Source organism: Peromyscus eremicus, chromosome 8b (genome assembly GCF_949786415.1).
Source record: "Peromyscus eremicus chromosome 8b, PerEre_H2_v1, whole genome shotgun sequence".
NCBI classification, from domain to species: Eukaryota; Metazoa; Chordata; class Mammalia; order Rodentia; family Cricetidae; genus Peromyscus; species Peromyscus eremicus.
In genome coordinates, this window is record NC_081424.1 from 52,920,246 (window position 1) to 52,945,953 (window position 25,708).

Below are 25,708 nucleotides of genomic sequence, written 5' to 3' on the forward strand. Positions count from 1 at the left end.
TGTTTTGTTTTGTTCTTTTTCTTTTTTTCAGATGCACACCGTATATTTGAACCCTTTTATCCAAGACTAAAGTAGTTCTTCTAAGTACTGCATTAGATAGTCGCTCCAATTTTCATATGCATTTCCTTTGTCTTTTATTTCTGAAGATTTTCTGAGGATCCCTTTAAGTCTTTGTTTGCTGAAAGAGTTTTTGTGGAGGCCTAGTTGGGTTGCTGAGCCAGTTTCCTTAGAAGGATGGGTTGGTCTCTGCTTGGCCTGTCATTTCTAGTACTGATTTCCACCGGGTGCTAGCTCTCTCTAGGTGCTGGCCACCTGGAGCCATAGTTACCTTCATTGTGGGAAGTTCCTCTTTTATAAGTGTTCTGAACGTGCACATGGACAGAACTGTGCAATCAGTACAGACGCTAGAGCCATGTGACATCACTGAATGCTTGTCAGAGTTGATTCTGTGCCCAGTACTCTCCATCCCAGTCTCCTACCTTCCTAAGAGCATGTCAGAGTGGGACCATGGACACACGTCACCTCCAGATAGTGCCATCATCTCCAAAGTACCGAATCCTCGTCTTTCCATCTGGTAAACTAGCCCTGTTGGGATGTCAACAGTTGGCCCTGATGCCTGTGGAGCATGTCTCTTGCAGACAGATTTAGACAAGGCTGGTCCACTGAGGTAGTTCTTAAGCCTTTTTATTAGCGCAGCTTGTCTTCCTCTGCTGACTCTGTGCCTTGGCATGTCAGAAAACTGGGCCATCGTCCCACAGAGTGGCTTTACTGGTTCTTTTGTCTTGACGTGGCTGAACATGTTCTTCTGTTTCCTGTGTCTTGTCAGCAAGGTCCGCTGGCTTGAAGAGTAGCACATATTTGTGGTTGCTGTAAGCTGTGGCCCCGAGAGTTCCTGCCCCGCTCTCCTCCAGAGGATGTCCTCTGAAATCCCCTCTGCATGACTGCCTGCGGTAGTTCTTACTACCAGCTGAGCTTGGAGACACTGAGATGCAGACCAGCTTTCTTCTCACGCCCCCTCCAGTCTTCTCAGCCACTGTATCGGCGAGTGTAACCCACACCCTGTGCAGGCTAGTTTGGTGCCCATCGTTACTGACCAATGGACTGTACATCCTGTGAACTTACTACATCACGTCGACATAATGCTTGATTGTCCCATGACAGCAAAGCCGAGATTGATTAGAGGGTTCATGGAGTGTGGCCTCCGGGACCACTTTAAATAAAATTCTCCTGCTGCGGTTTTGCATACCACTGGGGCAAGTGTTAATTTTGACCAGACACCCTGGTAGTGGTCAGTCTGTGGTTGCTGAATCTCAGAGGAGCTGTGTCTTCTATCCCTCCCGCCTCTGCGCCAGACCTGCCTCTCCTCTGCTGTTGGTCCATTGGCGCTCAGCCTCCCACCCGTCTTGGTCGCCTACGTTGTTCTCTGTGTTGTGGTCCTGGTGACAAGCTCAGCCCTCTGCCGTCAGCTCACCTGGGCCTTGCACAGTAACCAGCCAGCCGCTGAACTCCGCAGCAGGAGCCAGCTTCTCTGGCTAGGCTGCCTTCCTGTGCCGGAGAGCCACTCACATCCAGGCCGAGGAGGAGGAGGAGCAGAGGTGTCTCTGTGGCAGTTCATATGCTTCAGTCGACAGACAGCGTGTCCAAACTCCCTTGTTGTTGCGTGTCATTTACATTATTTAAAACTGCATAAACACGTACTGTTGATATCAGGTAATCTAGAAAGCTCACTTTTCTATGTATTTTTTAAAATAAAAAATAGAGTTTTTCATTTAGTCCAGGCTGGCCTCAAACTCAGGATACTCCAGCTTCAGCCTTCTGAGTGCTGGGATTACATGCGTGTTCTACTGTGCCTGGTTTAACTGTCCCATTTTCTAGTGAGACTTCTCTAATCCCTCTTTTTTCATTTTAAAGAATGTTCGTAGTTAAATAAGCTCCTTTCAGAATTTGAAATGAGCCAGAATAATATGCCATCTATACAGTAAAAGTGAAGGAGAAGTTGCATTGACTGTTACTGTGCACTAGGCAGATGCTCAGAGGCAGCCGGTGGGAACCTGCTGCAGATGTGTGGTGCTCATGTGGGGTCTCTTTGGCCTTGACGGAGTAAGGGGAGAGCTGGAGGGAGCCTTGTGTTAGCATGTCTTGTATTTTCAGTGGGATCATCAGTGTGGTATCCTCTGCTCAGATGGTGAGACACCTTTGGAGAAGTTCTCAACAAGGCAGCACACAGTCTTTACTTAGTATGCCGGGAAGTCTCCTTCCTGGAAATGTTAGGGCACACTAAAAGGATTGTAAGAACACATTGTTCTTCTCTGCAGATAGACTTGGTTTCTAGACTCAGACAGCTTTTGTGTTGCTGTTTGTAGTTAATGTATGCATGTTTGGATGTATATATTGTACACAGACTGAGGACTGAGCCAGGGCCCCACACAGGCCAGACAGGCATTGTGCTAATTGAGTTATTTCCCCGTCCCCTTTTTACTTTCCTTTCCCTTCAAGTTGCCCATGTTGGCGTTTAGGCAAGCCTAGAGCTTTCAATCCTGCTGCTTCAGTGTCCCAAGTAGCTAGGATTATTGGCAAGTATAGGTCATCGGGCTAGGTGGCATGCTTTTAGGTACACAGGAATGCTGGGATTTTTTTTGAAAGTAGCTTGGGATGTGAGACAATCATCTGCTGATCAGTGAGGTATTCCAAGTCGTCTTCCTGAACAACACTCACTGAATCTGATTGCATTTATTTGTTAGTATTTATTTTATTTATTTTACTTATTATGTGTATGTGTGATGTGCATGGGAGTGTAGGCAGGCACACTTGCCACTGTGCACCTGTAAAGGTCAGAGGGCAACTTTGGGAAAGCAGTTCTCACTGGACGGTGAGTTCCAAAGATTGGACTCCCATCATCAGGCCTGGTGGCAATAGCTTTTCCTAGTAACCTTCTTGCCATCCTTCATTGCATTTCTTTATCCTTGTGACAAGTCGTTGCTCATCTGATATCTTGTCAATGCGTGCAAGTAACTCATTTTCTTAATCTGGGGAAATCAAGTTCATAAACAGTTGACCTTACAATGTACAGAAGTTAAAAATCAGGATGGTCCCTGTATGCAGCAAACAGGACATCAGAGCGTTTATAGCACAGACTCAGGTTTCCCCAGTTAAAGCTGCAAGGGACTCAGAGAGGCAGAGGCTCTTGGCCTTGGTGTGCGTCTCAGTTAGGGTTTTTTATTGCTGTGCAGAGACAACATGATCACAGCAACTCTTATAAGGAAAAACGTTGAATTAACATGTACAGTTTCAGAGGTTCAGTCCATTATAATCATGATGGGAAGCATCGTCGAGTGCAGACAGACATGGTTCTGAAGAAGTAGCTGAGACTCCTCCATCTTGCAGGCAACAAGAAGTTGACTGAGACATTGGGCAGTATCTTGAGCATAGGAAACCTCGAAGCCTGTCCCCACAGTGACAGACTTCCTCCAGTGAAGTCACATCTCCTAATAGTGCCACTCCCTATGAGATTATGGAGGCCATTGACATTCAAACTACCACAATGTGTGACCAGCATTTCACAGGGTGAGTGAAGTGTGGCTGACCAGCTGAAGACTCTGAGCAGCTTGACTCTGTGGGACCTGACAGCACAGAGCAGTTGTCAGGGAAGCGCAGGCACAAGGGAGAACTTCTCAGGAACTCTTAGAAAGTTTTTTTTCCCCACAGGCCAAGTGACCAGGGGAGTGACCAGGTATATGCAAATGCACATAAGTCTGTAAAGAGAAGTTGCTCAAAACACCCTGGAAATGTTGAAGTTCCTTTTGTCCTGTTTGGGTTTTCTGAGATATCTACAACAAAACACGTGTGTGTAATTTAAAACACTGTGGCAGGTTCAGTAGTGTAGCAGATTAGGGGTGTGCATGCCTGTGTTGTCCAGCCCTCAGCCTTTCCTTTTCCTGCTTAACTAACCTGACTCAGTACGCCTTTATAATCTCTACAGATCCCCTGAGATGCTCCCTCCCCTTTAGAAATGTTCTCCTGTAACCAGGAGGCTCTCAGCCTGCCTCCTCAGGGCAGGACCAGGAAGAGGAGGGTGGAGGCCTGATAGTCCCTTCACTTCTGATCACTAACTAGAGATAAACCTTGGCCTGGGGCTCTACATTCCCTCAGGTTGTTCCATTGCCTCTTCAGTGTTCAAGTCCAAAAGGCTCCACCCCCTCTCATCCCATCCCCCTTCACGCCCACCTCGACCCCCTCACCTGCTGCTGAGTTCACAGAGGAGGGAGATACAGAACTGCCTCTGTGTGCCCTCCCTCCCCCCTTCCCCTCCTCTGCCTTGCTGGGATACACAGGCTGTGGTCCTTCACTGTTACTCACAGAGGCCCTGCCTCTCCTCCTCTTTCCCTTCTGTTGCTCCTGTTGGCATCAGAACATGCCCATATTCCTCTCACTTGCTCATATTCTTTCCTCTTTAGTTCCTGCTACCCCTTGAATTTAGCCCACGTGCATTGCTCACATGATGATTTTGTGCCTAGAATACTTTTATCCACTTTTTGCAGGTTTCCTTAGCAGTCTGTTAACCACAGCCACTGTGTGGCATAGTGGGCCTCCTGATCTTACTTTTCCAGTATCGTTTGCCCAGCATTCCCTCTCAGCCTAGGTCCTGCCAACCAGGCTTTGCTCCTACCCTGTGTGCTTCCTCCCTGGAGTCCACACAGGCCGAGTCACATGCTGTGAGGAGGCTTTTCCAAGCCCCCAGGACATTCTCGTACCCTGAAAATGCCATTCTCCCCAAACTTCCCCGGCTAGCCGCTTCTTGCTTTCTTCCCTAGCTCTCCCTGGACCTTACTGGTCACCACTCACTGTCCCCTCTGGTGTTTGTCTTCCTGTCTCTGAGTGTTGGCCTGGGGTCTGGTCTCCGCTTTGGCGCCTGTTTTTCTTCATGGCCCTGCCATTCTTCCCTGTGCGTCTTTGGTGGCATGGCATTGAGTATCCAGAGGAGTGGTCATCAGATACACCTGTGGCCGGGACACTCCCTCCTGCCTGTCCAGCTCCTGCTCTGCCTTACAGAGAAGAGCCCTCAAGGCTTCTAAAGCTCACACACAGAGCTATGCTCTGTCATCCTTCCTTCTGCAGACCTTTGCCTTCTGTAACCCCTATCCCCAAAGAAATAATTTCTTCTTCCTGACAGTTTGGCCAGAAACTTAAACAAAAAAAGACACTACGTTTATGTATCTGTGTGTGCCGACTATGGCAGTTGTGTGGCGGTCAGAGGACACTTCCTGGCTGTGGCAGCCCAGCAGCCATCTCCACAGACCCTTTGCCTTGCTCTGCTTTCGTTTTCTCCCTGAGCTGGTTGCTATGTGGCTTGTACAAACTTGTCTGTTAGGGTTTGGTATTGCCTGTGCCCTCACCCCGGAGGAAACCAGCTTTGTGAGAGGAAGGTCTCTGTTATATGGTTATTTTATCTCTAGTTCTGAGGTCGGTGTCTGGCACAAAACAGATACACAGTAAACATTTTGAGCATTGTTGCTAGTTTAATCATCGAAAGTATCTTTTTACTTTTCTGGTACATGGTAAACTGATTTTTTTTAGCATTGAAGAAATAAAACATTTGCTGCTAGGCATTGAGATTTTGTGACAGTTTTTGACATGGCCCACAGTACCTAGTTGGAGGCAGTTCTAGCTGGCTTTTTCATAGTCTGTGCTTGGGGGGCAGGGCAGGCACGCATGTGCACATGTGCATTCCAGCCTGCCTATTGGCCAACAGGCTTTCCCCACTGCAAACAGCCAAATGTAATGGCTGGGTACAGAGTAGCACTCTTTTAGAGACTTGTGTTTTTACAAATTCCTCCATAATAGGTTTTAACAAGTTAGACCCTCCCCTAGCTCAAGTGTGTGGATAATTTAGCACAAAGTTCCCAGTTGCTCTTGGGTCTTGAACCTCAATGGTGTCCCAGACTCTACAGGCCTCTGAACTTGACCAGGCTGCTGTGTTGTGTTCCAGGATGAATCAGCCATGGAAATTGAGGAGCAAGGGGAAGTTGTAGGCACGTTTGGCCATTTGTCAGTTTCTCATGTGCTGTGGGCCTTGAGACACATTCCCCCTGCTCTCCTCTTCCTCTGCAGCTCCTCCTGAGGGGAGGAATAGGCACGCTTCTCTTCTCCTATAGACAAGTGGATAGCCTGCACACAGCAGGAACTGCCTACCCACCAGCATCTGCCCAGCAGTTTGTTTCCTTCAGTAAAGAAATCTGAAGCCAGGAGGTGGTGGCTCACGCCTTTAATCTCAGCACTCGGGAGGCAGAGCCAGATGGATCTCTGAGTTCAAGGCCAGCCTGGACTACAGAGTGAGTTCCAGGAAAGACACAAAGCTACACAGAGAAACCCTGTCTCGAAAAACAAAAAACAAAACAAAACAACAACAACAACAACAAAGAAATCTTAATTTGTAAGGCCTTACCAAAGAAAGAACCAGAAGTACTTCCATTCCAAGGGGTTTTGCATCCTAGTTCCCCCGTGTGTATTAGGAAAACTTCCGAGCACTCTGAGTGTGTAGTTTTCTGTTGTTTTTTGTCCAGTGGCCTCTTTTAGCTGTTTGGGGAGTCTTGATATGTGCTACTCAGGATGTGTCCTGCTTCCCAGGCTCCCTTTCTTCTCATTGTATCTGTGGAACCAGGTGGAATGAAGGGAAGGTTTCTCCTTGTCCATCAGATTCCTGAGGTGACAGGAAGACACTGTCACCCTTAAGGCCTGGACTGTCAGCAGCCTTGCTTAGCCACACCCTCTCTCCCTGCTTATAGCACCACTGATATCAGAGCTGGAACAGCCCTCCTCTCTACAGAGGTTGCGCTAATAAGCCCACCGAGTCACAGCTGCCTCAGAGACCGTGCAGTAGGATGATCATTAGAGGTCTGCAGCGCAAAGCAATGTGGACGTCCAGAGTTCCAGTTTGTGGGTGTAGTTTATGGTTTTCAATGCTGCTCCAGATTCTTGAGGAAAATATCAGGTATTTTGAATGTCTTCTTAAGATATCAATTTGTCTTTTGTTTTATGTGTGTGTTAACCTCAGGTTACTAGGAAAACTGCCGCAGGTATGACCCACAGTAAGAGCAAAGCAGAGTACCTGGGAGCTTTCATGCAACGGAGTGTCTCAACCTTCATCAGTGCTTAGTGGGGACTTGCCTGCTACTGAGGAGCCCCAGTAAAATCAGGAGGGTGACGGTAGGGCTGTAGATGAGAAGCCTTCCAGCCACACTTCCTTGTGATGGCACAGGGACATGATGTTGATTGGCGTCTCTGAGAAGGTCTTGAGGAAAGAGTGTGTTTGTTGATGGGAGGTGACGTGGTCTTAGCAAGGACCAGTTCTGTGTTAGTGAATAGAGGGCATCGTACTCTGAATGATACTGCACTTCAGCACTGAGGTCTTACTAGCAAATGTGGCTTTCCTTGCCTCTCCCCTCCAAAGTTAAAAAGAAGTAAAAGGTTATCAAGTTTTTAAAAATATTTATTTTTATTTTTTATTTATGACACCCTTGGAGGCCAGCAGAGGGTGTTGGATTCCCTGGAGCTAAAGTTTAGGCTGTTGTACACTGTCTGATGCGGGTGCTGGGAACTCAACTCGGGTCCTCCAGAAAAAGAAGCAAGCACTCTTAACCACTGAACCATCCCGCACCCATCCTTCAGTCTAAAAGAAAGAAAAGCAGCAGTGTTCACTGTTTCCTTCTAACAGTGGGTCAGGTACGTGGTATTGATCCAAATGGAAGTAAGTTGTGTGGGGGGGGAGGGAGGAGGGAATTCAGGTCTTTTAACTGTACTTTCTTAAAGAAAAAAAAATCACCACACCTTTCTTTATACCCATCCGTTGTCAGCAGTTTTCAGATGGAAATGCCATGACCTACAAGTGTGTGGTAAATGGCTGCTCCCTTTTCAGAAGGAAATAGTGCTGGAACAGGAGGGTGAGGCGTTTGGAATGGTGTAATACAAGCTGTCACAGTTGGTGTTAGTGGAATCTTGCAGTTCAACTCTGAAAAAATATATTCTTACATGTGACAGTCAGTGGAATATATTTCTAAAGTAAAACTTGTATCAGCATGCCTCTCCCGTCCCCAAGCACCTGAGTCACCCAGTGACTGAGGGCTCTCCAAAGTCATCTTCAGTTAGGTGCCTGTGACACATGCATCCTGCGGTGTGCATGCATCCTGCGGTGCACATGCATCCTGTGGTGCACATGCATCCTGTGGTGTGCATGCATCCTGCGGTGCACATGCATCCTGTGGTGCACATGCATCCTGCGGTGTGCATGCATCCTGCGGTGCACATGCATCCTGTGGTGCGCATGCATCCTGCGGTGCACATGCATCCTGTGGTACAAGCACTTACATCTCTGTTTCCACCTTTGCTTACATCAGCACAGGTTACTGTAGGAACCACTTCTCCTTCAGCTTGAGAGGAGACTTAGCCTAAGGAGGCTTGTTGTTAGCATGTTCCTTTCATTTGGGTCATACATTTGAGGCCATTGCCAGGAATCACTTAGCCTTTAGGAAGTCACAGGAGAGTCTGTGAGCTTTATGCTGGTGAGGATATATGAGTGACTGGTCAGTTTTGGGTTATAATTGAATTGGAATCTCCTCACTCTTCTTGCTTGCCCTGTGTGAGAGTGATTCTGAGTTTTGAACACTCGCTGGGAAATTTAGTAAGTTTGAGGGACTGAGGAGAGAACCTGGGTGTTACTTTAAGGGGAGGTGAGGGCCATTCCTAGACTGATGGGTGAGCAAGTCCCTGTACTAGGGCAGCCAGGCTGGTGCAGGAGAGTTGGTGAGACATGTGTGGGTGGCAGGCAGGTGCGTGCGGAGAGGCTGCCCTCCGTGTCCAGCTCCTTGTGAGCTACATTCCTTGCCCGCCATCCCAGCAGGCTAGTAACGGTTGTGTTCCATGAGGGTCATCCGTTGGTTCTGTGTTTTAGGAGTTCTTATTCCTGAGGGCTTTGGAAAACCCCCGAAGAACATAGAAGCAGTGTTTGGAGTATGTTAGAAGGCTGTCTTTCACGGACGCTTTTTCTTGACTGCTGTGGAGTCAGGTGGTTCTGACTTCAGTGATCTGAGCCTGAGTTTCTTCTTAGTAACTGGGAAAGTAAGAACCCTTGGTGTCAATGCACATCTCTTCCAGGGTCTCTCAGTGTAGCTCAGGCTGGTCTGGAGCTTACTAAATAGCCCAGGCTAGCCCCACACTCAGCAATCTTCCTACCTGAAGCATCCTAGTTCTGAGATTAGGAGCCATCAGTAACCACACCTGGTTCTCATCTATTTTTTTATTAGTATATATTAATTATACAGAATTGGTCTCATGACATTTTCATATATGTATTTTGTTCATATCCACCCCCCATTACCCTCTCTTGTCTTCTGCTGATCTCCTTCCTCTTCCCAGCTAATCTTCCTGGTCTTTACACACACACACACACACACACACACACACACACACACACACACACACACACACACGCATGCATACACGCATGCATGCACACTCATGCATATACACACGTCCCTTAAACTTGATGACCCAGTCAGTTTCTTTAAGGTTGCTAACAGGAGCATGTGTGAGGGGCTGTTTACAGTAACTAGACCACTCAGGAAAATGTCTTCTCCCTTTCCCAGCAACCCCCAGAGAAGGTAGGGTGAGCATCCCCCAGTCTTGGGCAGATCTTGTGCAGGTAATCCCAGCTTTCGTGACTTCAGTGATATAACAAGGGTTGACACCACTGTCCTCTCTCTCCCTCTGCCCTTTGTATTCTTCCGCCTCTTCTACTGTTAGGCTCCCTGAGCCTTGGAGGGGGTGACACAGACGTCCCATTAATGTTCATTTATGGCTGAGCTGTCACTCACCTCGTCACCTTGACCAGGTCTGAGTCTCTGCAGTTACTGCTGCCCAAGACGAAAAGCAGGTTCTCTGGCCAAGCTGACGGTGGCACCAGCCTGTGGGTGTAAACGAAGTCATCGAGAAGATGATGTCATGGCTGCACGTCCACAGTTGTGGCTTTAATGGAAAATGTAGTAGTACACCCCCTTTATATTTGGAGTGTAACTGGAAATCTAACTGCATTGTGTTATAATTTCATAATGCTACATTTGAAAATTAATATTTTCAAAACATTGTATTTTTTTTAGAATGAGAATCGAAAGGGAAACCCAACTAGAAATCGAGGAATGACATTGTGATGTCTATTTGAACACTTAATTTCCTTCAGAAAGGTGTCGAAAGAGGGTTCCCTGGCAGAGCTGCCTGAATGCTTAGGTAGGCCGGGAGCATTTGGACCTGGTTCTGGGTTAGAGTGTCTCCCAGGCCTGCTCTGGGCATCTGCTTTGCAGTGTTGGGTCTGTTCAGAAAGTCAGGGCAGGTGCATCACCCGGTCATGAATGCCACTGAGCCAGGGGTGGGGGATGTCAGAGTCGTGGAGGCTCACTGTATTTTTACAGCCTTCTCTTCCCTTTATATTAATATTCTAATGCAAGAAAATTGGGGACCCCCCTGTGTTTCTTTTTGCTACTTTTAGCACTTTTCATTTTACTTTAAAGTGCTCATTTCAGTATGTGAAAGTATGAAACAAAAACTCAGTTTAGAGATAGAAACTCTCTCAGAAGACCGAGGTTCTGGTCCCAGCACCCTCAGGTCGGATCACAGTTGTCTGTAGTTCCAATCCCAGGGGATCCATTGCCCTCTTCTGGCCTCCATGGGTAGCAAGCAAAAACAGACATGCAAGTAAGCCAAACACCATACGCATGAAAATAAATAAATACATGAATAAATAAGTAAATGTTCATCCTTATCAGTCATTTTGATTAGAGACATTTCTTAAGTAGAGTAACAAGCTGTGTGTATATTGTGCTACAGTGGAAGAGTATTCATAAATTTTTGTTTGTTGGTTTGTTTTGTTTTGTTTTCGAGACAGGGTTTCTCTGTGTAGCTTTGGAGCCTGTCCTGGAACTCACTCTGTATCCCAGGCTGTCCTCGAACTCACAGAGATTTGTCTGCCTCTGCCTCCCGAGTGCTGGGATTAAAGGCGTGCGCCACCACCGCTGCCCAGCTCATAAATGTTTAAAGCAGTGCTGTGTTGGGGTTTCCTAGTTTAGGCTCTAGTCCACCCCCCATCCCCCCACATACAGTAAGGGAGATGACAGAATTAGTTCATTTGCTGACTGATTTTCCCCAAAGTTTCACGTGTGGGGTGAGGAATGTGTTCACGTCTCTGGGTTAACTTTGTGAAAGCAGAATGGGGACAGGCCACTGGACAGGTGGCAGTTAGGATTTGTGGAAGAGGAGGAAGGACTATTTGCCTCAGAATCTTTCAGGGTGTTGACTTGGCAACTTCTCTTGCCCAGCTGTTCTTCGGGGAGGACCGTGGTGTCTGTGTTCAGCTCTTCCAGGCATCTGGATGTACATCAGAGTTGGAGAGCCACCGGTGTGCACACAGCTAACCCTGCCTGCCCTCCGGTCTCGTGCCCAGCCGGCCTTGTTCCTGTGCACTGACTCCATTAGCACTGGAACACTGGGCATCACACAGAAGCCGTGCTGCCTGGAGTTGGGTTTGGTTGCAGCTGGCTTTAATCTAAGGAGTTCCCTGTCTCTTTCATTGCTGTTTATACTGTGGAGACAGATTTGCTCCCGAGATGGGCAGATGGGCAAGCCTGAGGCCATCAGTGACGGCTTTACATTTGCTTTCAGACCTGGTGTCTGCAGCACAGATTGGTGGCCCCCACTCCTGGAGGTTCTGACTCAATAATTTGGGGCACAGCCTAGTAATTTTCCTATCTGTGAAACTCCCCAGTGCTGCTGCCTGCAAGTGGGGACCCTCCTTGGAAGTCACTGTAGATTACCCTGGTTTTTGACGTAGCTTGTCAGATCCCTTGACCAGAGCCCTGGCAATGTCTAGTAAAGTTGCCAAATATGTTGGATATCATCCTTGCTTTACAGCAATGATTCTCATGTTTAATTATGATGTAATTTATGATAAATCTCACATTTCTGGACATTTCTTCTTTTCCCCAAGTAGAAATTTAATTCTCTTTTTAAAGGTAAACTTTTCCTATAACCATAGGAATCCTTAAAATAAACACACACACACACACACACACACACACACACACTATATATATATACATATATATTCTTTTTTTAAACACTGTAGAAGAATTTTTAAGCAAGCTAGAGTTTCTGTTATTTCTTAGAAGTGATGTATATGGCCTAGTTTCCACAGATTAGTAAAGATGAGAGTACCTGGATCTGTGGTCTCTTCGGTATGATTTTCTTCCCCAGTGTGATCCCCCTCAATATGACCCCCCCCCAGAGTGTGATTTTCCTCTCAGTGTGCTCACCCTCTTGGTGTGACCCCCCCTCACACACACACACTTTTTTTTGTTTTTTAATAAGACAAGGTCTCACTGTGCAGCCCTGGCTTTGGAACTCACTGTGAGGAGTGACCTCAAAGGCAACAAAGATCCACCCGCTTCTGCCTCTTGGACGCTGGGATTAAAGGGATGTGCCACTGTGCCGTATGTTCTCACAGATTCTTAAAGTATAGACTACAGTGAAGAAAGAGCCACCAGGGCTGCCTTCAAGTCCTTCCTTTTTACAGTTCTTTAAAGTGATCAGTGGTGGTGGTGCCGCATGCCTTTAATCCCAGCACTCGGGAGGCAGAGACAGGCGGATCTCTGTGAGTTCGAGGCCAGCCTGGGCTACCAAGTGAGATCCAGACAGGCTCCAAAACTACACAGAGAAACCCTATCTCAAAAAAGCAACATTAGAAATGAATAAATGAAGTAAAGTGGCCAATTATCATCACACTCCTGGTCAGACACTCACAGGGCCTGTGTGAGGTCTTGGTGTGGAGACCTTTTGGTGGGGTGTGACACAGCCATCGCCACCTGTCTTCTGGTGTGCTTTCTGTTGCTTCTTGTCCTCGATCCTCTGTCTCGTTTCCTTCAGTTCCTCGAGTCATTCTGCAGGAACACAGCCCACTTCATTCGGGAGCTCCCCTCACAAGCCTGGGACTTGCTCGCAGGCTTGGCCGGCTGGTCAGCGGTGACCTCCAGTGTCCTTTCTCAGGAGCTGTCTCCGTCAGCTTTCCTCACAGGTTCTCTTACTGGGACCTGGGGCTCACAGATTAGGCTAGGCCGGGCTGCCAGGCACACTCAGGGAGCTCCCTCCCCAGGGCTGGGCTTACAAGAACACAATACCACACCCAGCTTTTACATGGGTGCTAGGAACTGAACTCTGGTCCTCAAGCTTGTGAGGCCGGTGCTTTCCCACTGAGCTGCTCCGTATCCCCTTTTCAGTTCTTGTAGCTTGGGCTCCATCAGCATTTCTGAGGACTCAGTCAGTTTTTCAGGTGGCTCTGTACAGGGTTAGAGATGAGCTGGCAAGCCTGCGGAGCCCTCCCCGCGGCAAACGCAGATTCTGTTTGTCTACTCTATGGGTTTCATGCATTGTGTCTGCGTAGGGTGCCCCTCCCTCATATCGTTCCTCTAATTGAAGCATGTGCACAGTAACAAGGTGGCAGTGGGGATAACTGGTCAGACCAGAGTTACTCGGGCAGCGAGAGCTGTTATTGTGCATTTTAAATCAGGCACCAGCAGGGTTTGGGAAGTCTTTAGTGCTTTTATTTGTATTTCAGTTTATTTTATAAAAGATTATAATGCTAAATTTGGCTATTTGTAATTAACCTCCTTTAATAAATCTCATTGAAATTATGGGCCATTTCTGGTGAATGCCACTGTTGAGTCTGTGTAGTTTTGCCCAGTAAACTTGGTGCAGCCCTGCTGGGCTGTGCCCTTAGGTGATGTGCTTCTCGGTCTGGGAGGAATGAAGACACGTTGTTGTTGCAGTGGGAATCAGCTCCCCAGGGTGTTCAGAGCCAATAAGAATAAAACCTAAATAAATGGCCGTCGTCACCTCTGCGGAACAGGGAAAATATGGGCAAAGTTCACAGCCACAGAGGCCTGAGAACTAACTCACCCTGGTCATGATACAATACTTGATACTAGGTACCTTGATACTGTGAACCTCTCAATTATGATAATTTAATGAAAATGATATATGTAATCACTAATGGCACGCGAACTTGGAGAGTTGGTTATACCTGGACTGTGACTTCAGGCTAGAGCTTGTCAGATACTGAGTGGGTTGTAAGACAGAAGGTTGTGGACACTGTAGGAAGAATGCATTGGTTCCCAGTTAGCTCAACCACTTGACGACTCCCTGACCGCAGGTGAATCATTCGGCCGCCATGCTTTGAGTTCTTCGTCAGTGAAGCGGAACATCTGGCGCTTTGTGACCTTTGACTCAGTCACCAGATAGGAGTATTCAGAAAGTTAAGTTGCATCTCCACTGAGCACACACAGACGTTTTTCCTTGCCACCTCTCCTTATGCTGCATGGTGTAACTGTTTACGTAGCATTGACATTGCATTTGGTATCATGAGTAATCAACATGATTTAAGTATGGGGAAAATGTACTTAGGGTCTGGCAGGTGCTAAGCCATTTTATCTAAGAGATCCCTAGTGCCCATACATCATTGGTGCAAGGACCAATACTCCATAGATACCGAGAAATCGCTGCACCTATCTCATGGGGTCAGTATGAAGGCCAAGAATTTACTGAGTGAATAAAACACTCAAAAGACGCCTGGCAAACAAGGAGTAGTGACTGAGTACTAGCTGCTAAGACGGTCGCCACTGCCACTGTCACCACCGTGGCAGTGAGGTAAGGTCCTAGTAGATTGTAGCAACGCCCGCGTTACTACCTGTTTACCATGTCCAAGCGAGGGGCTGAGGGTTAAAACAGAGACAAGACAGCGGGTCATTCATCTCAGTAGAATGTCCTTTATTGAAGGAGGGAGGAGGCCTTAAATACAGACTGACAGCACAGTGGGAGAACCTGGAGGGCAGAAGTTTGCTACAGATGATTTACATTCTAGCGTTACACCAATATGCAGGATAGCAAAGAAGGAATTTTCGGTAAGCTGTTTAGGAGAAATGAATCCAGTAGGGAGTTAGCATAGGGAAGACATCTGATCAAGGTCAGCAAGCAAGGCAACAGCTCCCCAAAAACGGGGGCCAGGGCCCAACAGTAGATGAGTTAACATTTTGATTCTAATTCTTCGATGTGCTTTTCAATGAAATAGAATAATTGCCGTAAGCTGGATAGTTCACTTTGCCAGGCATGGTGCTAGTCTCTCTGGATGAAGAAAGGACTGTTTTTGATAGTAAGTTGTGGAATGGAGACTCTGGGGTGTTCCATAGATTTTAACATGTGCTGCCTTTCCCTGATGAGTACCCAGACAAGGAGTGACCACAGCTGATTGATTGATCTTTGTGAGTTTTGAAAAATGAGTGAATTATTAAAAATCTGGATTACTGTAGTCCTTAGCTCTTGAGTAGTCTTTATGTTAGGATGTGATTTAGTCATCCATACGCTTGTCCTCCTCACTCACACACTGCTAGTTCAGAAGGAATGGAGGGGAAACAGAGGCTTGTGCTCTGTGCCCCTCACAGGCCTCACCCTCGCTGCAGGTCCAGGGGACAGCTGTCACCTCCTCAGTCTGGGCAGTAGTTGGCTGCCACTCACTGATGACCGGAGTTTGCAGTGAGAATGTCACTGTGAGTGTTATTGAGCCTCCTCAGGAAGGAGCGCTGACGCCGCTCAGGCCCACCTTTTCTCTTGAGTACCTCCAAATCTGCAGGAGAGTTGTCTTTGGAGTGAGAGAGGCTAAGTAGTATTTGAGGCACGTATCTGACCTTTGGACTCCTTGATGTGAGTGTGCACATGTACCTTTGTCCACGTGTGCACGTGCAAATGCACCAGTACACTTACGTATCAGATACTGCGGAGAACATGGTTTTAACTGCAGCTGACGATTGAGCTGTGGTGGCAGTAGCAGGAGAAAAGCATTTGGGCTTTTGTCACGTGATCATTCCATGAGCTAGAGGAATTTGGGAGCAGGAGGGAGGAGCATGCGTGGGAGAGTTCACTGACAAAATGGAGACGGATTGAACCACTCAGCTTCCTTGTCTGTCCACATCCTCCACCTTGTGTCTTCTTCCTCTGTGCTCCCCGCTGGAACTGAACCCAGGGCTCATGCATTCTAACCCTGTTACACCCCAGCCCTGCCCTACTGTTTGAAGTCAAATCCAGACATTGTGAACTTTAAGTCCAATCTTTGATTAGTACCTTTTTAAACATGTTTTTATTTTGTGTCATTATTTTGTCTTCATATTTGTGTGTCCACCATGTGCATGCCCGATGCCCACAGAGTTCTGAAGTTACAGGTGGTTGTGAACTGCCATGTGGGTGCTGGGAACTGAACCCAGTTCATCTGCAAAAGCAGCCCATGCTTTTAACGGCTGAACCAACACGCCCCTGGTTAATATCTTTTAACTTAGACATTTCTAGCATTTTCTCTCTCTCTCTCTCTCTCTCTCTCTCTCTCTCTCTCTCTCTCTCTCTCTCTCTCTTTCTCTCTCTCTCTCTCTCTTATTCTGTTATCCTTTGTGGAAGAAACTGAGTCTTGTTCTGGGATTCCCACAGTGTGAGATACTCTGATTCACTCAACCTGTTCCCTGGACCTTTTAATTTGTTATTTAAAAGTTTACTATTGTGTGTCTAGGATGTGTTTATGATCTGAGTGTGAGTGTGGGCCTGAGTGTGGTATAGGGCACATGGGGAGATGAGAGGACAGTTTTGTGGAGTCTGTTCTCTCCTTTCACCGTGGGTTTTAGGGATCCCACTTAAGTCATCATGCTTGAGTGACAAGCTTTTTTAATCCACTGAGCCATCTCGATGGCTCATTTTAAAAAATAATTAAAATTTAAGAATTGGTAGTTTTCTCTAAGGTGTTAGTGGGTGTTTTGCAGACTGCTGCCTTGCTGGCCTGTTTTCTAGAGACCCATAGTGTCCTGTTCCACCCCCACCCACAGTGGTGCCTTTGCCGCTCTCTATAGTCTTTTCTTCCTTCATTTCCAGGTTATTTTTAGTGCAGTCTTTCACAGCCGTCTTCCCCCTTAATTCTGCCAGTAGCAGGCAGGGAACTGTGTCTCGTAACACGTCGCTCCCAGACAGTATAGCTGCTAACACGATGTGTATTCCTGGACGTGAGCCGATGCTCAGCTCTGTGTTTGTCCTCAGGAGTTTTATTTTGGTGATGGGGTGTGAGCTTTGACAACTCATGCCAGCCCCCTACCTGGCTGCTGTCAAGCTAGTCAGTGCTAAGCTCTGGGAATCCAAGAGGACAGTGGTCTTCTCCTGAAGATGTCATTAACGTGGGAGGACCAGTTCTGTTGGTGACCCATCTAAGCTGGCCTGGGGTATTGCTTCAGGGTCCTAGAGATCCTTCTAGCAGGTTCTGTGGTCAGCCCAGACATCTCCGTGGAGGATGAGGGGTGAACTGAGGTATGGAGGTGGGAGGGGCACCCTTGGGACCTAGTGAGACAGGACTTGTAAGGGTGACATTGACCACAGCCTCTGAGGCTGCTCTCTGGAGGATACAAAGAGCTGTTCTGCACACACATGGATGCTGGCTCCACAGGCCTGAGGGAGCATTCCTGGAGCACTCATAATGAGTCTATAGGGCTCGAAGTGGGTAGGATGCTGAGTAGGGCTCCCAATACACAGGACCTCCATCTGGCAGGAGGAAGGATGAACATTGTTTGTGTTGGGTTGGGGATGTGCCAGTTGTGTATGGGCATAGAGGAAGGAACAGGTGTCTAGTAGCCTAAGACCCATTTGGGAGGTGAGGCCTGAAGTAGAAGTAACAGTTGAGGGCTAGGAGTCACACATGGACATGAGGGCTGAATTTCCTTACATGTTTCCATGTTAATGGAGAGACGTGGAATGGTCAGTGTGGGGTCATTGTAGGGACTTCAGATGAAAGATGTCGGGGAACCAAGTGATGGGCCTCTGTGTCTGGCTTCTCTCAGCCCTTAACCGTGTAATGATAATGGAAGGCAGAAAGAGCGCTCTTGCATTGGAATCTGTCAAGAGGAATTTGTATTTGAATTTTTTATTCATGATACTGGAATAAGTATTTTGGAAGTGGTCAGTATATAGCCTTGAAACTTATAAAGAAACAAATTTAGGAGACTACAACTTAAAAAGTGAAAATTATATTAAATCATTCAGTATGCAGTAGTTTTAACTTAAAGCTTCCTGTTGTCTGCAAACAGCTATACATATCAAGAGTCCATCACTCTTGAGACCACAGCACATGACTGCACACAAACAAGCAAATCCTGCACGTTTTACTGCGTGGTAGGCAGGAGCAAGGGCCTTGAAGGAGCTGGCCTGTGGATGGAGGCTGTTCCACAGCCACTTGTTGGGGTTGTCAACTCCCATTGCTGGTGTCTCCTGTAGGTGTCCCTGAGGTGGCAAGGCGGTGACTGTCCCAGCCCGTGTGCCCTCAATTTCCTTATCTAGAGACACATTCAGTTTCTTCTCCTTGGGCTCATCTCCCAGGACCTGCAGTCTGTGGTGGTCTGTGGAGTGTCTCCCCCACCCCAGTGAAATGCCTTGTGGCAATGAGATTGGTTTATCTGAAGGTAGATGTTTCCAGAGTAGGGAGACAGAGGCACCAAAAGATTCTGACCAGGGTAACACTGGCCTTTATGAAGCCTCTCAGACATTCTTCCTGTGCCCAGAATGTTAAAGAAGCAGGGGGACCCCTTCCCCAAGTGTGTGTGTGTGTGTGTGTGTGTGTGTGTGTGTGTGCACACATGCACATGTGTGAATGTGAGTATGTGCTCACTGGGGATCAAACCCACATACCTGTGCATTCTAGACAAGCATTGTACCACTGTGCTACATCCCCAACCGCCTGGTTGCTCTGTTTTTCTGCCTGCTCTTTATTGGAGTGCGAAGCCTGCAGGCTGGCTTCCCTTTGAGTGTGTCCTCATCAGTCTCCTGTTGAGTTTGCCGTGACTGTGTTTGACTCCACCTCACTCGTCTCATTCCCTTTGGTCTATGGTCTATATTTTTTCTTTCTCTCGGTGGTGTGTGGTGGAGGGGTGTACCCACACCTCTTTCACTCTAACTTGGCTGCTTTTCATATTGAGCTAGATATTGTGATGGGAGCTTGAGCGTCTGGTTTGTATTGTTCTGTAGTGATGGACTGGGGTGTGAATCGGCTCTTCCTATGTTTTGTTTTTTGTTTTTTGTTTGTTTGTTTGTTTTGTTTTTTGAGACAGGGTTTCTCTGTGTAGTTTTGCACCTTTCCTGGAACTCATTTTGTAGACCAGGCTGGCCTCGAACTCACAGAGATCCGTCTGCTTCTGCCTCCCAAGTGCTGGGATTAAAGGCGTGCGCCGCCGCCGCCGCCGCCGCCGCCGCCGCCGCCGCCGCCACCACCACCCGGCTCGGCTCTTCCTTTGTTAAGAGTACTTTGCCAGTATCTGTCTGTGTTCATCATATCACACAGGTAGAGAATAGTGATACTGGGATATTTCACATGAAATACACAGGCTTGAAGTTGCTTACTGTAATGCTGTATGAAGACAAGGAGGAACGGAAGCAACATGAATGGCCATCAGTAGGGGAGTGGCTACATGAGGTGTCTACAGTTAGTGCTGTGCTGTGTGGTCACACCTGTACTGTGAGAGACTGAAGAAGCTGAACCAGTTCATGTGCAGAAAGCCTTCTCCAGCTGTGTCTAAAGGGAGACTGATGGAAACGCTCCCTTGTGATTGGACTCAGTGGAAAACTGAGGAAAGATGGGTTATTTTTTAAAAATAGCTTAGGGGGGTTGGGGATTTAGCTCAGTGGTAGAGTGCTTGCCTAGCAAGCGCAAGGCCCTGGGTTCGGTCATTAGCTCTGAAAAAAAAATAGCTTAATACCCCTTGTGGAGGAAGGGGAGCCTAGGAAGGACACCCTCTCCCTCTTCACTGTTTCTCTGCATCTTTTGACCTCACACCATGGAAGTCCCTTCTGCTCTCTGCCCTCTCCTTCACCTCTCTCCTTCCCAGCACTAAATAACAAGTGGGTTGTGCACTTGGCCTTTGCACTGGATCCTTAGTGCAGCTTTTCCTTCACACTTGAGGTAAATGGGACCCTGCTCTGTTCCAGGTCACCTTGCTTCATGCTCTGGTGTGGCAGTGTACCCAAAAAAGGGAGTGATCCGTCACAGGTGTACAGACAGTGTGAACTCCATTTCCCAGATGCCTCAGAGAAAGTTTCTGAGCATGTGCAGGCAGCCCTGCCCATGCCCTTTGTACCCTGTGTGTCAGTTTCCCATGACTCTTGATTCATAATTTGAAATGGTTCAGACCAGAGCCTGTCACTACGTCTGTAGGTGAGATGTGGGTACATTCAGAGGTGGTGAACCACACTCCAGTGCTCGGTTCCTGTGCACTGGGGGATTGTCATGATATGGTGGTGTTTTGAAGTGTCGAACTTTTGTATGATGGACAGATAAATTTAATGAGTGCTCATATGTGTATCCTGGCTTAAGTTTATAAATAACCAAAGATGGCAATGATGTTTTCAAATATAAATCTGTGCTTTAAAAAAATAAAATATAATGTTAAATGTATTTTTCTGGTACTGACAGTACCTTTTTATTGCTTATAGAAGTATGTTTAGTTACTTGGGGGTGAAAACAAGCGCATGCTAAAGAATAGTAATAATAATAGTAATAGCTCAAGTGAGTTATGGGATGTATGGTGCCTTGCTGTGTAGGTCTGTCTGATTTTGAACTCCTGGTCCTCCTGCCTCAGCTTCCAAAATGCTGGGATTCCAAACCCAGCTTCTCTATTATAGACAGTTCAGTCCCTCTGCGCATGGTCTTGAGGGGATGCTGCTACAGGCTAGAACTCCTACCCCTCCACAAGCTCCTACAGTCCGTCCTTACACTCAAATCCCACCTAAGGCAGAGCAAGCTCTCTCCAGCCATTCTCCCATTCACATGAAATTGGATTTTGGTTTTATTTCCAACTGTATTTAATAACTGAAAGTTTCTGTGGTTAGAAATAGTACTTAAAATTTCCATGGAATCTAATGATTTTGAACATTGAAAGCCTCAAGAGTGAATTGCGAGGCCATAGCATTTTCTGATCATGTTCAGCTGTGGTCTTCTTGCTGCTTGTTTTAGGGGCACTGTCTGAGCTCCAGTGTGTGCCCACTGGGGTTACCTTCTTCTCCAAGCCCTCTGTAGGGCACTGTCTGGCTGCAGTGTGTGCCCGCTGGGGTTACCCTCTCCAAGCCCTCTGTAGGGCACTGTCTGGCTGCAGTGTGTGCCCCTGTGGTTACCCTCTCCAAGCCCTCTAAGAAGCAGTTTATTTTGCAGCAGAGAGAAGCTAGCAGCATCAAAGCTGGTTGAGGAAGGGCGGGTTCCCAGACACTGTGCAAGTGTGCTGTGGAGAAGCAGGCCTGCTCATCTCCTTGGCCGTTGTGAGGCCGGTCTGCACCTCTGTGCTTTCTCTGTAGTGGTCTGAAGGCCCCTAAAGGAGGCCTTGTGCCCACTTGATTTGAAATCTTGGCTGTTAATCTCAGAGAACTGTGGGATGCCCCGGAGGGCATCCCTGTGACAAGTAGAAATCTCCATTTGTGGGAATCTTGGTTTTGGGGGTGGGAGATAGGGTGGTAATAGTCCTCCAACTCATGCTCAGCCCCCACAAGCCAAAGTGCCACCCTCTGCAGGCACCCGGATTGCAGAGCTGTGGCTCCGTGGTTGCATGGTGATTCAGTTGCAGGTAGCTCTCCCATCTTGTCATGAGGTGACTCCCAAGTCAACCCAGGCAGCTGCAGCAGAATCAGCCCCGAAGGGTGGGCATCTTACGTCACCCTAAGAGACCAAGGGCCTGTAAGAGAGACTGTGGAATGCTGTTCTCAGGCATGCGCCTTTATTTTAGGGCCAGTTTAAAGGCAGTTTACACTGACCCTTGGCTGGTGCTGGCTGGTGAGATCCAGTTTGTGAGGCTCATGGACTTTCCAGTACCCAGCTCTTTCTTGGCTTAAGAAGCCAAGGAATTTGCAGTGTGTTCTGTGTGAGCATGGGGTGGGGCAGCAGACGAGTTTGAGAGGATTCTTCGAATAAACATTATTTTTCCATGTAATATCTAATCAAATAGAATTTGTGTATGGTTCTTTAATGCCTATGTGAACTGACAGAGAAGGGAAGAAAATTTTATTTGAAGGCAGTACTTTCCATTCTTTTTACTTTCCCTCTCCCGTTCGAAACTGGTTCTTCAGCTTTCAGAGCCAAGTGAGAGGCTATGTAATAGGCCCTTAGCCTCTGGGACTCTGTCTCAAGTGTCAGTGTGGTAGTGGTGTAGAAAAGCTGAGCAGTGTATTAAATAGCCAGCATCTGCTAGGCAGGGGCTGTGGGGTGGGGTAGCATTTGGATTGTGTGTTAGTTCAGCAGAACAGCGAACCTGCGTTCTGGAAAAGGCCCTGGGAAATGCTGGGTTTCTCGGCTCTTGACAGGTGTTTTGGGGTGTGTTTTGTTCCCCACTTTTTTTGTTCTTTAATGTGTGTGTGTGTGTTTTTAAACTATGCCACATGGGCTTGTGGGCTGCAGGGCCTGGGTGTTTACTGGTTTTCTAGAAACTCATACCATTCTATGTTTAGGACGACATTTTAAGATAATATTTTCATTAATTATTTTTTAAAATTGAAATAGCATTTGACCAAACTCATAGTTCAGCTATACAAGTGTGGCGGCCCAACCCTGTAATTCCAACCCTTGGGAAGCTGAGGTGGGAAGGTCATCACAGTTCAAGGCCAGCCTGGGCTAGGAGTGCCATAGTCCCCACACCCTCCTGCCCTAGGAGTAACTAAACAGTATAGCCTGTTTTCGGATGTAGCAGTCCAGTGAGCTCTCGGCTGTGGTTCGCTCTGCTGGGTGGCAGCTCCCCTCTGCCTGCAAGCTCACCTCCGTCTGTGCAGTCTCCTGTTTGTATTCATTTCTGTCATTGACTCACTGCTGCTTTGCTTTAATAAAGTGTTAAATGACTGTTGGCCGAAATGTAACATCACTTAATATTTAATCATGATCAGCTCTTGTTTCTTTTTGTTTACTATATGAAGCTTCACACTCAGAGATACTGATGAGGACTGTATGTTTGTGTTTATTTTAGGACATGTCTCAGGAAGGCTATGGAACTAGATCTCAGCCTCCTCTGGCCCCTGGAAAATCCAACCACGAAGACTTGAATTTAATCCAACAGGAAAGACCATCGAGTTTACCAGTAAGACATTACTGTACTGATTGGAAAACATAATAAGTTTGACAACAAGGGTTGTTTTGTCTGCTCTATTTTATATTACAGGAGAGAAGCGTCTAGGCTTCGGTGTTATTTGAGAATTATTAACTTTGCGGCTCCTTTCTTGAGAGAGCCGCGTGGTTCTGGTTAAGTGTGTTTTGTTTGCAGCGTCCCGGGCAGTTCAGTCGCCCACCTTTGGAAAGTCTCGCTGACTGACTCGCTCCGTGAGCACAGAGGAATTCCTGTTGCGTTATTGAGCGTCTTTTAGCTTGTTGAACTTTGGGAGTGATACAGAGCAAAGGTGTCAGTGCAAGAGTTGAAACATAAAGACATTCCTACTTTGCGAAAGATACAGTGATGTCAATAGTTTGAATAGTCCTGGGACTCTATACAGAGAAGTTTGCCCCAAAGAAAGTAATGCGGTTGAAATTTGCCAAGCGGCTTGTGTGTGCAGTGTTTGCACCAGCACGCGTGTGGTGATGGCTGTATGTGATACCAGCAGCGGCTTCAGTGCGGGGCTGCACTGTGGGGATGCCCAGGAACAGTCCATCTGGACTCAGTTTACCCTAGAATCAGGATGTCTGTATTAACTAAAAGAGTGAACCTGTTAAACTGTCTTTACGTTTATTTTCCTGTTAACATATTTTGACCTCAAGCATTATTGTTGCTGTTAAATTTCTGTTACTGTTTGTTTAAAACCTGAGTTTGGGAGAGCCATATTCTTAACCTGAAGTGTAACTTTGCTTGCACTAAGTCAAATTCATTATGTTCTTTTTCAATATTGGAGAAGGAGCATTGGTAATGGATGTAGAACATGACAGGCTATGTACATGCCATGCCCACTTAAGTTGGCTGTGTACCCTGGAAGAAGGTATATAATGGCTAGAGGGCACACACTGCCTCTGAGTCTGCTGTACAGGGCTGTGAAACCCTACTTTGTATAGGTTTGGTTTCTGTGAGGGGAGGGTATGAGTCTTCCCAAAAAGTCTCTTCTTGTTGTTGAGCTGCATTGGACCATGTGTTGGGTAGTTCTTGTTTTTTGAAGGAATGAGAAAGGCAGTGGGTTCTGTGTTTGCGATAGAGGCTTTTTAAAAGCATTTCCAGTGTGGTGAGTGTGTGGAATGTGGATAGCATGCGCCTGTTCCAGACACAACATTGGCCAAGTGTTTGCAACTGAAGTTGAGTCACAGGAAGGCAGGTGTCCTTGGATCCCACAGTCTTGGTTTTGGAGCCGATTTTGTAGGTCTGTCAGGACTGCCGTGAAGCAGGTTGGAGCATGTCCCGTACACAGACATCGGCTCTGTGCATGACCATGTGAGCAGTGTGCAGTGTGCAGTGCTTTCTTCATAGTTGTTTACAAGCTTGACCGTCTTGTAAACTCAGTCACACACACTTCACATACATATTCAGATGAATGGTTGATACTCAGCTGATTCTATGGCACAATTGGAGATTTTTTCCAAATCCTTATATTTATATCTATATGTCTTTATCTAGGTAGATATAAAGGCGTATAGCATATGACTTACCCACTTATGATTACCTTGCCTACTTCCAGAGAGTATTTCAGGCTATTTCAGTATTTCAGAGAGCATTTCACCCCCTCCAGTTCTTTTTATGGAGCTGTTAAAAAAATAAATATCTGCACTGGCATTTTCTTTCTGTTTTTGTTGCTGTTTTGTTTGAAACTCATGGAGGCTGATAGACTCGTACTTAAATCACATTTCTGTGATCTTTTTTCCTTTTCATTTTTTCTTAGGAGACCAGAGCTTCCAGGTTTTATGGCAAGTCTGTGTGCATATGGATTGCACAAGGCTGCTGTGCCTAAGCCATCCAATCTGTTGGGGTAGAGACTGGCTTTATTTAAGTGAACTGTAATGCACTCTTTTTCTTCTGCAGGGCTTCACATGCATAAACAATCTCTATATGGAGTTTACAAATATGTTTTTGTTTATATTGCTGCTTTGTAAGTTGTACATAATTAAGGTAATTATGGCTTCAGGGACCACTTGGTATTCCGTTACAGCCGCGAGGCCTGCGTTTGTGTGACTTAGGAGAGCCGCTGGCCAGGAGAGGCTGGTGCTGTAGGACTGTGCAACTGTGTTAGTTATGCCTGGGCTTGATAACAGGCCTCCTGGAGGTTGTCTCTCAGGCTGTGCCTTCCTGCCTTAATGTCACCAATTCTCTTTCTCCTTAAAGATACCTAAGACACTGTAATCCCTGCTTTGGGGACTTTATAAGTCTTAATTGAGCTTCTAAAGTATAACATAATGATTCTACTGTATGATTTTTTAAGTCTGCCTGTTATATATATAGTAAAAGCAGATAGTGCTTTTTGGGGTTTTCCTTATCTCAGTTTGGTGCTGGAGTCCCAGGAAAGGACTAGATAGCTGCCAGTTTTCAGTCTCCATTAGAATCCCAAAACAATATGTTCTAACAGCAGAGAAGCGATGGCCCAGGAACAGGATGGATGCACTCGCCCG

At 46.9% G+C, this 25,708-nt stretch overlaps 1 protein-coding gene across 1 annotated transcript in view; it reads left to right on the forward strand.

Moving 5' to 3' along the window:
• The window catches only part of Arid1b (AT-rich interaction domain 1B), a 379,722-nt gene that overhangs the window by 116,659 nt on the left and 237,355 nt on the right, over window positions 1-25,708 (forward strand). The window contains exon 4 of the mRNA XM_059272809.1: window positions 23,100-23,210. Coding sequence (XP_059128792.1) covers window positions 23,100-23,210 — 111 coding nt within the window. The remainder of the gene's footprint in view (window positions 1-23,099; window positions 23,211-25,708) is intronic.